General features: G+C 42.5%; 1 protein-coding gene across 1 annotated transcript in view; it reads left to right on the forward strand.

Annotated features, from left to right (window-relative positions):
• rasal2 (RAS protein activator like 2) overlaps positions 1 to 13708 on the forward strand; it is a 95467-nt gene that overhangs the window by 13218 nt on the left and 68541 nt on the right. The window contains exon 2 of the mRNA XM_062992847.1: positions 10379 to 10506. Coding sequence (XP_062848917.1) covers positions 10379 to 10506 — 128 coding nt within the window. The remainder of the gene's footprint in view (positions 1 to 10378; positions 10507 to 13708) is intronic.

The raw sequence follows: 13708 nt of genomic DNA on the forward strand, positions 1-13708 counted from the left end.
TTGTTTTCAGACAGCGTGGCCATATAAACACACACACACACACACACACACACAGCAGCACGGAGTAGCGTCCAGAACACCCACCCGGTTCATTACAGGCCCAGCAAGCACAGAGCATGCCAAATCTCCACAGGCTACAATTGCACCACCTTACTTAATCATACCATCCTGTAATGGCACGCTTTCAGGAAAGCAAGGGAAAATGTTAATTTGGCACTAAACAATGATTGGTTGTTAGGGGGCAATAGCTTGAGTCGTGTTTATATTCAGCTGATTGTAGGTTAAGGTTGATTGGTGCATATTCCAGCTTGTTTGGAAGCTGGGGTCAGAGCGTAGGGTCAGCCGTTGTACGGCGCTCCTGGAGCAGACAGGGTCAAGGGCCTTGCTTAAGGGCCCAACAGTGGATGCATAGCAGAGCCTGGATTTGAACCGACAATCTTCCGACTGATAGGCCAAAGCTCTACCCACTAGGCTACCACTCTTCATCACGGCACCTGTTAGTGGGTGGGATATATTAGGCAGCTAGTGAACATTTTATCCTCAAAGTTGATGTGTTAGAAGCAAGTGTAAGGATTTGAGCAAGTTTGACAAGGGCCAAATTGTGATGGCTAGACGACTGGGTCAGAGCATCTCCAAAACTGCAGCTCTTGTGGGGTGTTTCTGGTCTGCAGTGGTCAAAGGAAGGAACAGTGGCAAACCGGTGCATGTCCGTGGGTCATTTATTACCGGGCCGCACAGAAAGCTTGTATTTCGGGTGTTATTGTTTCGTATCACCCCTAGGTGGGAGCACTGTCTCATTTCAGCGAAAAAAAAAGCTCATTTGACATAATTTGTCAAATGAGCCGGTCCGTGAAATTATATCTTATATGAAACCGGTCCGTGGTGCAAAAAAGGTTGGGTTCCGCTGGTCTACACTACATGGCCAAAAGTATGTAAAGGCGGGAAGGAGGGACGATCTTTATGGTTATTAATTCCCGTGGTTTTGGATTAGAAAGTCAAACAAGCTTATTATCAAGTGTCTACATACTTTTGACCATACAGGGTAAACTGTCCATAAAGGGATAAATTTTTTTTAATCTTGGATCTAATGGTTATTGCTATTAAGAAATAATAACAACGGTGACTGGGTCTTGTGAACCTCCACAGATCAGAGATGGGGACTTGAGTCTGTGTCGCATGTAAGTCGCACGCACAGCGACTTCAGACTCGACTCGGACTCGTTTCAAATGACTCAGACTCGAAAAAAAATTACTTGTAAACAACAAGAGTCCCTAGCGTCAGCATGTGTTAACATTAGTTATGTGTGACAATTGTACCTGCTACGCACACAATGGGTAAATGTTACAGCTAGCTTCTTGCTTAGTGATGAAGCGTCGCTCCCTACACAGTTTGAAGTTCACTTGATTTGAACATTTTTGTTACCTTTGAATTGGAATCTCACTTAAAATGGTGAATACACTACGTAGTGCACTTCACAGGAACTGGGGTGAATGGAACGCTCCTACAGAATTGGAGCTAATGGTTGAAAGACCGCTTCCTGAACCAATCAGACCTGATTTTATTTTTAAATAAGAAATGCTGTTATTTGCATTTATTCAGTTTGCGTCACACATGATGTGTCATTGAGACGCTTGATTGGCTTTCTAACGAGTTAGTGTTTTACTTAATTAAAAGCACACATTTACAAAATAACGGATTCTATTCCTAATGGGACAACACACGCTTATAAATTTAATAGCATCTGGAAGAACATAAGCTAAGGTAAGCAGTGGTTATGATTTTTTTTGGCTGTGTTTTGCATTTTGGCCGCTGTGCCGTGATCTATCGCGCACTTTTGTTTTTCAATGACAACAAAACGTATCAGTTTAAGCATTTGACTGGTACCTTCTTGTTATGGAAATTACATTCATTAGCACAATGACTAGGAAAGTAAAGGCACTAAGTAAAACGGCAAAATACAGTCGCTAATCAGTTGTAGTTTTTTATCTGAACTTACATAATATTTGTTTATTTCTACGCTACATTTCCAATATATGTTTTGTGTATATTATATTGACTCGTGACTTGACTCAGACTTGTGAACATCTCTGCCACAGATTTCCAAACACTTAGACCATCCACACATGAACACTGAATACCTGGTACAAGTGGAATGGATCTGACATTTAAGAGTACTTGATAGCGTTAATCTAAACCAAGGTCACCAAATGGAAAAGCAGGCCCTAATTTTTACTCTCTAACATATGGTATCAAAGCTGGTCACGAGGCATTGCCATACTTGAAATCTGACACTCATCGTTCAAAGCATACTGGGTAATAACTTCATCTCTTCATGCGCATCTCATTCATGCTGAAAATGTATTCCATCTTAAAGATGACTACCTTTGAACAGAGTTACTGCATTGCGTTTCATTAGAACCAACTATCCTTCAGGCTCTCATCTTCTAATCAAAAGCATGTTAAACTATAAAGCCTTGTATTGTGCGTTATGCTTTTAATTTAAAAATGCGTTCCATAGCCCAATAAGAGATGCAAAGGGTTTATAAATTGGGTCTCTTGATACTGAAAATGGCATCATACTTCTTTCAAGAATTGCATGAAAGGCCTTTGAGACAGCTTTTGAGCTGCCGGAGAGGGAACTAGACTAGCTATTACTACTATCCACTGGCCTTCAAAGAATCCCAAGAGAATGCCTGAGATTTGCATGTTGCCAGTTTGAGCAATAGCAGGTGAAGGACTTGCTCTCTTGAGGATGAGCAGCAGCAAAGCTTTTGTGGAATGCCATTAAAATACTTCCCGAAATAACCCCATGCCATGCCAGTGCCGTTGAGTTTGCCAACACTGTGAAACAGTAGATTGTAAATGGGTTGTGTCATTTTTCATGGACAAAACACAGTTTTATGGTGTCGCACTGACGTACTGGGCCCTGATTTATTAGCGTTTAAGAAGAAGGACTCGCAGTCAGTGGAGGAATTATTGGCACCCTTGTTAAAGATGGGTCAAAATGTCCAGAAGCAATATCTGTATTAACTAAAGCATGCTCTTTGTATATTTTACTTGAGAGGGTTACCTATACCTATATACACAGAATATACACCAACCAGGTGTATGACAAATGAAGTGAATAACACTGATTATCTCTTCATCACGGCACCTGTTAGTGGGTGGGATATATTAGGCAGCACGTGAACATTTTATCCTCAAAGTTGATGTGTTAGAAGCAAGCATATGGATTTGAGCGAGTTTGACAAGGGTCAGAGCATCTCCAAAACAGCAGCTCTTGTGGAGTGTTCTCGGTCTGCAGTGGTCAAACGAAGAAACAGTGGTAAACCAGCGACAGGGTCATGGGCGGCCAAGGCTTATTGATGCATGTGGAGAGCGAAGGCTGGCCTGTATGGGTCCGATCCAACAGACGAGCTACTGTGGCTCAGATTGCTGAAGAAGTTAATGCTGGCTCTGATAGAAAGGTGTCAGAATACACAGTGCATCGCAGTTTGTTGCGTATGGGGCTGCCTAGGCGCAGACCAGTCAGGGTGCCCATGCTGACCCCTGTCCAACGTCGAAAGCGCCAACAATGGGCACGTGAGCATCGGAACTGGACCACGGAGCAATGGAAGAAGGTGGCCTGGTCTGATGAGTCACGTTTTCCTTTACATCACGTGGATGGCCGGGTGCGTGTGCGTCGCATACCTGGGGAACACATGGCACCAGGATGCACTATGAGAAGAAGGCCAGCCGGCAGAGGCAGTGTGATGCTTTGGGCAATGTCCTGCTGGGAAACCTTGGGTCCTGCCATCCATGTGGATGTTACTTTGGGACATACCACCTACCTAAGCATTGTTCAGACCATGTACACCCTTTCATGGGAACAGTATTCCCTGATGGCTGTGGCCTCTTTCAGCAGGATAATGCGCCCTGCCACAAAACAAAAATGCTTCAGCAATGATTTGAGGAGTTTGAGGTGTTGCCTCCAAATTTCTCAGATCTCAATCCAGTGAGTAGGCTGAGCTAAAAAAGAGAGTCTAAAGAACAGGACCAAGGAGTCTACAGGATCTGAAGAGATACTGAATGGAGAAGAGCTTTCAGATTTCTTGTCTGTAATCTCATTAAGCATAATGAGAGAGGACTTGCTGGTAGGTTGGCAAAGGAAGATTACACAGAGTACTGAATGCAGGGGTGCAGATGGGGTTTGGTTTTTCATTTTCTTGAAAGACATTCCCTTTGGTTTCTTTTTTTTTTTTTTACCAATGTTTACCAAAGGTGTCGATGATTCTGAAGGTGACTGTAATGTTGAAATAACTAAGACTGGTAATCCCATTGCTCACCACTAATCATTTGCAAACTCATGACCTCAGTCTGGGAGGGCACTGGCTCCATCTGATATTACTGTGGGCTGCTTTCCTTGTCATTTCACACGTCTGTGAATGGCATATGATCTGTCTGGAGGAGGCTCTTTATCTACAGTACCATATGCTTCCTTGGCAGAAAGCCCTTCCCAGTACGAGCTGGCATCTCGCGGTGAGAACAAGCAGCTCAGATTCTAGGCCCGCTTCCATTTCTCCTGTGCCACACTCATCCTCCTTCTGTCTCATTTGGAGTGGCTATAAAAGCATGTGTTTATTTGGTCATTATTTCCGTGTTTGCTTAGCAGTAGATGGAAAAAACGGCTCGTGCCAACGTCAATTTAGAGTGCTTTCTAACTGTCCTTTTTACACCTACTCAGCTTTTCCACTTCTTGATTTGCATTTGCCTGTTTGGGCATTGTGTGTATCTCATGTGGTTTCCTCTGCCATGCCTGTGTGTCTTATTTTAGCCTATCGTTCCATCTTTTTCTCACTCATTATGTTTAAAGGCCAGTGCGTCTCAGTGGGCTTTAGCTGTAAATCACAATAGGCTGATAACAAGCCTGGAAAAATAGCAGTCTGCAAACAGGTCTGAAGAAAATAGAAGTCTCGCCCACTGTCAAGAGATGGGCTGGTTGGCGCGATTTGCTGCCAATGGACCACTTTCCAGATCAAGTGTAACACTGGGCAACCCACCTCTAACCTGTTCCATTGACCCGTCCTCTGTTTTAATCAACCGCGCTCTGATCCTGTCAGTCGGAACTAACTTTTCCAGCACAATGAAGCTTTAAATGCGCCAATGGGCGCCTTTGTCTACTCAATGATCAGCCGTGAAATCCTTACAATTGTGACTCGATGCAATGCAAGCAACTGAGGCTTAAGGGCCTTGCTCAGTCATTCAACACTGGCAACCTGGCAGATGTGATGCTCACTATCTTAATTAACACTTCAGCCAAGGGCTGCACTTTAACCTTTATCCATCCAATAAAAAATGTATGCCCACCCACAGAAATCCCAATAAATTATCGAAATTAGTTTATTAATAGCTACAGGGAAGACACACTTTGCATTATTGATCGGTATGGGCCAGCAGCAATGTCCTATGGATAAATATATAGGGAGTTCCCCCATAGGTCTAGGTTAGGTCTAACATCTCACATTGATTTTATTCTACTACTATATTAAAAAACCAAAACAAAAACGACAGGTTTACTTGAAGGGCTACCTTCAAGTAAAGACAAATCATTTTAGACACTTACTAGCTAAATATTGTTATGTAACTTTGTCTGCTACATAAGGTTTTTATGTAGATTAATTTAGAGGAGGTTAATGTCATTAATAATCCCAATCTGCTAATAAAAATATTACAACTGTAGAACATTTTCAGCTTTTTCTTATTGAATCAGCATATTTAACATAGTGCTGGACGATTCTCACGATTAATTCGGTTAATTCGAATTAACGTTTTCACACGATGTTACTCACAGGTCACCTCTCACAGGTCTGTGCGCTAACCTTAGTCACAGGGGGTGTGTTCGAAAACCTAGTGAGCTCTCTACATAAACAGCATTTTACTTCATCCTATCCGAGGAGTAGGCCGTTCGAAATCCTAGATGCCTTAAAATGCTGCCTAGTTAGATATCTTAAATGTAAACAGTATTTTCGGTGAATAATGAGTAAGCATCCGATGCTTCATTAGCGATGAAGGCAATCCCAGCATTCAGTGTGGCATGGCTTTTCTCAAAAAAAAGTAACAAATATGGCGGACGATGCGGGGCAAAAAAACTGAGTTATTTTCAAATGTTCGGTACACGGTTAAACATGCTAGTGCGTTGTGCCACCTCATCCCATTGGTTTGAATGGCATGATGCTAAATTTGTTAGCTTAGTAATCTCTGTCTAAGTAGTGCGTGATGACTTATAGGAATCCTCTCTACTTAGGCAGCTGCCTATGTAGGCAGTAACAGAGCAAGGTAGCTCACTAGGTTTTCGAACACAACTATTCTTAAAAAGGATATAGCTAATTAAGATTTCTTTCTTTCTTTCTTTCTTTCTTTTTTTACCCCCTTTTCTCCCACTTTAGCGCATCCAATTTCTACCCGTCAATCATCCTCTCACTAATGCCTGTCCCTGCTCCTGATTGGGGAGGACGAGGCTGCTCCACGACCCCTCCGAAACGTGCACAGCAATCGAACATCTTATCACATACACTTGACGAGCGCAGTGCGGTACAGCACTGTGCACGGAGGTCCACACCCCCTACAGCACTCTTTCCCCATCTCCGTGCAGGCGCCACCAACCAGCCAGCAGAGGTCGTAATCGCACTAGTCTGAGAGAGAGTCCCCATCCGGCTTAATCCCACCCCTATCTGAACAACAGGCAGAGCAGAGATTCGATACGGTTTATTCGAGAGCTCTGGTGAACAGCGTGTGTTTTATTGCTGCGCCACCTGAGCGGCATTAAGATTTCTAAGATTTTGTTTTAATTATTGTTATAATTTTCGGTACAAATTTTGTTGTGCTTGCACAGTTCGAGTCCCTTGAAAGGATATTTAATTTATTTGCACTTCTAAAGTCTTTACAATTAAAATGCAATAAAAAAAAATTCTTTTTTCAATAGCATTAAGAACAAACAGAAAAATTGCAGATGGAATTGAGAATCGTTAATAAATTTGAAAATAATCGAGATTTAGCAGACGCTTTTATCCAACCGACTTACAGTACTGTGACAGTGTACTAAAGGTTAAGGACCTTGCTCAAGGGCCCAACAGTGGTAACCTAGCAGTGGTGGGACTTAAACCAGCAACCTTTTGGTTACTAGTCCAGTATTTTAACCGCTAGGCTACAACTGCTCTCGTTTTCTCATTGCGTTTTCATCATTTTGAAAAACTAAGATAGCTAAATATTATAATATTATTATAATATGAAAGTAGCATAGATATTAAAATATTAAAATTATAATTTTATATTAATTAGGAAGGACAGCGAGGAAAAGTCAGAAGGAAAGATGCTGAGTATTTAAAAAAATAAAATAAAATAAAATAAAATAAAGAGAAAATAAAGTAGTAAGACTAAATCTGTGAGGAAAAAGCCTAAGAAACAGAGAGAATGTACCGGAACCTAAACATTAAGTGTCTCTTCTACCTATAAAACATACAAATACATATAAAAAGATAAGTTATTTTTTATCTTATATGACAAAAAAAAAATTTGTTTAACTTAATGCTAATGCCATTTTTTTGTTCGACATTCAGTTTACATTTTAATAGTTTAATTTAAATCTAATGTTGTTATAAGCAAATTATAAACACTATCAAGCCAAATACATTTAAGTAAAGCATTTAAAATCCGATTTTTTTCCCGAAAATTGCGAATTATTCGACTTCATTATCATTAGCAAAGTGTTTAGCAGTTGTATTTTTATAATCTGTTGGCGATGCCTGAATGAATGACGCTTGCCATGGATATTTGCTCCAATACCGCCCCCTGTTGGTTATACTTATACACTACAACAGTGGTTCCCAAACTTTTTCTGTCACGCCCCCCGTTGGAAGATGAACTTTTAACTGCCAATTTTAACTTTGTTGAGAAAAAAACCTTTATATCAGTCATTTCTGTTGTACTTGACTTTATAAAACTACTTTTTGACATCACTGAACTGCTCCTTCAATTAGTCTGCTATTTCAAAAATTAAAAACACTTTGCAAAAAAAGATAAAGTTCAATCTGTGCCATTTTGTGAGAGTTTACGTCTTATCAGTGCATTAGTGGCTGTTTTTCTTTTTATCCCTGTCAAATACCTCTCCATTCTGTACATCTAGACCAGGAGTGCCCACACTTTCATGGCTTGAGATCTACTGTTTCAGTCTACAGGTCATCACCATCTCCTTTTTACAGTCCCCTCATCATTTTTCAAAAAAGCTTTGAAGCTTTTTAAAATGCGCTTCAGTTCCTGTATTGACATTCAGATTTACAGAGCAAGTGACTGAAAAATCACTTAGACTTTATTCTGATGATTTGCTCTAAATGGTATCAGTCAGGTTTATGTATCTGGACAGGAGCTGCTGATGCTCAGGCAGTTTTTCAGGTGTTTATCAGTAAGGATGGACCCATATTTAGGGAAAAGGCTGATTCACACATGTAGGTTGAGCCGAAACAGCTGTCAATCATGTGGAAGTTCCAAATGGTCCAGCAGAGGCCCTCGACTTCATATGAATGTCAGATTGTAGGTTACAACTTCTCCACCAGATCAGCGCTGCTTTATGCGGACTGAGGCGAAGTCATGGTAACAAACCGCAAATTAAACAAACAGTGGCCACGTTTCATGTCAGTCTTGCTGATCTGTTTGAATGACGAACTATCCCAGCGTGTACTGAGCGATAGATGTATTGGACTCCCCGATCTAGACTCTCTGTCAGAATGAATCCTGACACACCTGAAAACACGGTTTGTTTATCGTCCACCGTAAAAAGAAATCCGACGTTAGAACATTGGTTCCGCGCTTAATTTCAGTCAGACGCGCCCCCCTAGCTATGCTTCTGCCCCCCAGTTTGGGAACCGCTGCACTACAACATAAGTGCACAACTTGGTCGTGTAGAGTTCAGCACAGTTTAATGGTTTTACTGGGCTACTGTATTGGAAAATAACTGAGTAAATTGGGGTTTAATGTTCTGCAAAAGATTGACCCTTGTCCAGGGAATATTACCACATCCCTAGTGTCAGGTAGCTGTGCGTTTTCTTCAGTCTTGTTCAAGACTATGCTACAAGTAAACTTACACTGCCTGGCCAAAAAAAGGTCACCACCTGGATTTAACTAAGCAAATAGGTAAGAGCCTCCCATTGGATAATTACTGCATGGGTGATTGTTTCAGCTGGCAACAAGTTATTTAACCCTAACTGATGCAGTGAGTAGCTTCTCATTTGTTAAACAACCATGTGAAAAGACACATCCTGTGGTCGTGGAAAAGATGTTGATCTGTTTCAGAAGGGTCAAATTATTGGCATGCATTAAGCAGAGAAAACATCTAAGGAGAAGCTGAAACTACTAAAATCGGGTTAAGAACTGTCCAACGCATTATTAGAAAGTGGAAGGACAGTGGGGAAACATCATCTTCGAGGAAGGAATGTGGTCGGAAAAAAATCTTGAATGATCGTGATTGGCGATCACTTAAACGTTTGGTGAAATCAAATGGTAGAAAAACTACAGTAGAACTCAGGGATGTTTAATAGTGAAAGTAAGAGCATTTCCACACGCACAATGCGAAGGGAACTCAAGGGATTGGGACTAAACAGCTGTGTAGCCTTAAGGAAACCACTTGTCAGTCAGGCTAACCGGCAAAAACGGCTTTAATTTGCTAGGGAGCATAAAGATTGGACTCTGGAGCAATGGAAGAAGGTCATGTGGTCTGATGAGTCCAGATTTACCCTGTTCCAGAGTGATGCCTAGTGCCTACCGTACAAGCCTGTGGGGGCAGTGCTATGATCTGGGGTTGCTGCAGTCGGTCAGGTCTAGGTTCAGCAACGTTATGTGCCCAGAGAATGAGGTCAGCTGACTACCTGAATATACTGAACCATCAATGAATTTTTTTTCTTCCCTGATGGCACGGGCATATTCCAAGATGACAATGCCAGGATTCATCGGGCTCAAATATTGAAAAAGTGGTTCAGGGAGCATGAGACATCATTTTCACACATGGTTTGGCCACCACAGAGTCCAGACCTGAACCCCATTGAGAACCTTTGGGATGTGCTGGGGAAGACTTTGTGCAGTGGTCCAAATCTCCCATCATCAATACAAGATCTTGGGGGAAAAATTAATGCAACTCTGGACAGAAATAAATGTCGTGACATTGCAGAAGCTTGTGGAAACGATGCCACAGCGAATGCGTGCCGTAATCAAAGCTAAAGGCGGTCCAACCAAATATTAGAGTGTGTGACCTTAGTGTGACAAATGAACCTTGGTGTGCCAGTCGCCAGTGATCCAGCGCTCTCCACATGCATATCTTTGCTAAGGTGTCTCTTCGCTTTCCTGTGTGCAGATGTGAAGGGGCCTCCGAGCCATCGCTTCTCCTGTGGTCAGTCCCCCTTCTCCGAGCCCAGTGTCTGGGAAAGGAAGTACTGCATCCTGACTGACAACCAGCTCATCCTGCTGAACCGTGAGGAAGAGGTAAATGCTTTTTCTGCTCTTCTTTATTGGGAGCTCTTTTCTATTGTCAATGAGAAAGCAAGAGAGGAAAAGAATAAGCAAGGGACACATCAGTGCTGATGTTTCCCTTTCACAGGCTGAATCTCTCTTCCTCAGGAAGCTGAAGACTGGGCTCCTACCTTTTACTGGTGTAAAACTAACGTCGCATAGAATAGTGAATGTGACTTAGGATCGCATCTGTTGGCGTCAGTATTCAGGCAGGACATACATACATACATTAACAGGAATTAGTGTTGTGACATTACAATGGGCATGTACTTTCTGCTACACGAGGTGTACTGTAAACTGGGAAGGACTGTTTCACCCAATTTCCAGGTAAGAAAAATGAGGAAGCATGGTAAAGGAAAGTGGAATTCAATACACACAGTATTGTTCCTACTAACACGAAACTCATTATAATGATTTAAAACCAAACAGAGGTCTGGCAGCTTTTAAAGGTCCAACAATAAGCATTATAATGTTTTAAATATAACATAAAAATAAATGCTTTGAATAGATGCTGTTCCACCTGGTGTATTGTGACAGCACACTACAATTAAATATACGTACTATTAGATGCTACACAAACAGTCTGGTACAATGTGTCTGGCCTTAACTACACCACTGATACACAGCAATAATATGTGTTCAGTGGGTCCAGTGGTGCAGTAATGATTTGGTGCCCATTAGATGACGCACCCACACCCACCTGCACATACACACAATGTCAATGCAAGAAGTAACACTTATAACTAGAGAGTGTGATTGCGGCGCGGCGGGCGGGCATCTGCACGTATCCAAATGCTGTATCTAAGTCGGGAGCGCCATCAACAATTTAGAGTTGGAACGTCGTCGTTATCCGTTATCGAACGGGCGTGGCGGCCGGGCGGGTGTGCCTATCCAAAAATTGCATCAATTTCCCAGTGTCATTAATGGACCGGACTATTTAGAGTTGGATTGGAGTTGATATCTCGAAATATTTTTAAAAAGGGGCGTGGCGGGTGGGGGTGCGTATGCCCATGCTGTGTTCAAGTCGGGGTGTCATTAACTGGCCGGGCGATTTACAGTTGGAACAGAGTTGATATCTCGAAATTTCCAAAAATGAATGGAAGTGAATGGGACAAAAAAAACGGGCGTGGCGGGTAAACGGGCGGGCAAATCCAAAAGCTGTGTACGCGAGGTGGTGCCATTAACGGGCCGGACGATTTAGAGTTGGAACGGTGTCGATATTCCGAAAATTGTGGATGAAAAAAACCTGACAATTTGGCCCAAAAATGGTAAAAAAACAAAACAAACGGGCGTGGTGGGCAAACGGGTGCGCCTATCCAAATGCTGTTTACAAGTCGGGGTGTCATCAATGAGCCGGACGATTGAGAGTTGGAACGGCGTTGATATCTTGAACTTTTCGAAAAATGAATGGAAGTGAATGGGACAAAAAAAACGGGCGTGGCGGGTAAACGGGCGGGCAAATCCAAAAGCTGTGTACACGAGGTGGTGCCATTAACGGGCCGGACGATTTAGAGTTGGAACGGTGTCGATATTCCGAAAATTGTGGATGAAAAAAACCTGACAATTTGGCCCAAAAATTGTAAAAAAACAAAACAAACGGGCGTGGTGGGCAAACGGGTGCGCCTATCCAAATGCTGTTTACAAGTCGGGGTGTCATCAATGAGCCGGACGATTGAGAGTTGGAACGGCGTTGATATCTTGAACTTTTCGAAAAATGAATGGAAGTCAATAGGGGGAAAAAGTGTATAAAAACGGGCGTGGCGGGCGAACGGGCGGGCGGACCCAAACGCTGTATACAAGCAGTCCATTCCCGAATGGGCTGGATGATTTGGGGCTGGAACGGGGTCGATATCTTGAAAATTGCGGACGAATACGGTGGAATAATAAAAAGAAGACGGAAGAATAATATGACTATCAGTGGGTAGCACTGTCGCCTCACAGCAAGAAGGTCCTGGGTTCGATTCCCAGGCGGGGCGGTCCGGGTCCTTTTTGTGTGAAGTTTGCATGTTTGGGAGCTCCGGTTTTCTCCCACGGTCCAAATACATGCAAGTGAGGTAAACTGAAGATACTACCGTTTCTGTCATGAATGTAACCAAAGTGCCGCTCAGGTGGCGCAGCGGTAAAAACACACGCTGCGACCAGAGCTGGGATCTCGAATACATCGTATCGAATCTCAGCTCTGCCTTGCCGGCTGAGGCTGAGCGGCCACATGATCAACAATCTGAACAAAATTGTTGAGATGGACGGGACTAAGCCGGATATGGGTCTCTCTCTGTCAGACTGGTGCGATTACGACCTCTGCTGGCTGAGATGAGGAAAGAGTGCTCATAGGGTGTGTCTCTCCGCACACAACGCTAGGTGGCACGACACTCGTCAATGGGTGGGTGATGAGATGCATACGTCTCGCTGCCCACGTGTCGGAGGGGGCGTGGGTTAGCTTCGATCTCCTCGGTCAGAGCAGGGATCGGCACAGGCGGAGAGGAAGCACGACGCAATCGGGCAATTGGACAATTGGACGCGCTAAAGGGGGAAAAAAAGGGGAGAAAATGCATTTTTTAAATAAACAAACAAACAAACCATTGTAGAGCTACCATTATAAAATTATTGTTGTAGTACCTACCATCTTACTACAATGCCAACATAGACAAATGTGGTCTATGATGAAAGTATATGTATATATGTATAAAAGTAATTTTAGCTTAAGGCTGGTTAGGAAATAGTTTTTGTTAGATGGGACACCTTTTATAAAACCAGTTGATGACAGCACTTAAAGCAGGTTGTGTCCCAAACTACACCTTACACTACCAATGAGTGTGTCAATTGAATCCACTACTAAAGGTATCTTTAAAATCACTTATAAATGTCTTTCTATTTTAAGGAACTGTGTGTATTGTGGTATAAACATAATCCTGCTTTAGAAACGACTGCATTACTACTGAAATTTGATGCTTGCTAAGTGTTCAATTCAGCCTAAATGTTCTGTTAATTAAGATCATGACGCACCGATTCCGAACTGGAAATAGTACAGTGATCTGGTTTAAGAGTCACATGGGAATTGGTAATCTAGCTTTTACAGCCTAGCTTTTCCTGACTACACTGATCAGCCATAACATTAAAACCACCTCCTTGTTTCTACGCATATAGAAGCACTTTGTAGTTCTACAATTACTGACTG

The sequence above is a fragment of the Trichomycterus rosablanca genome, chromosome 4 (genome assembly GCF_030014385.1).
Source record: "Trichomycterus rosablanca isolate fTriRos1 chromosome 4, fTriRos1.hap1, whole genome shotgun sequence".
Taxonomy (NCBI): Eukaryota; Metazoa; Chordata; class Actinopteri; order Siluriformes; family Trichomycteridae; genus Trichomycterus; species Trichomycterus rosablanca.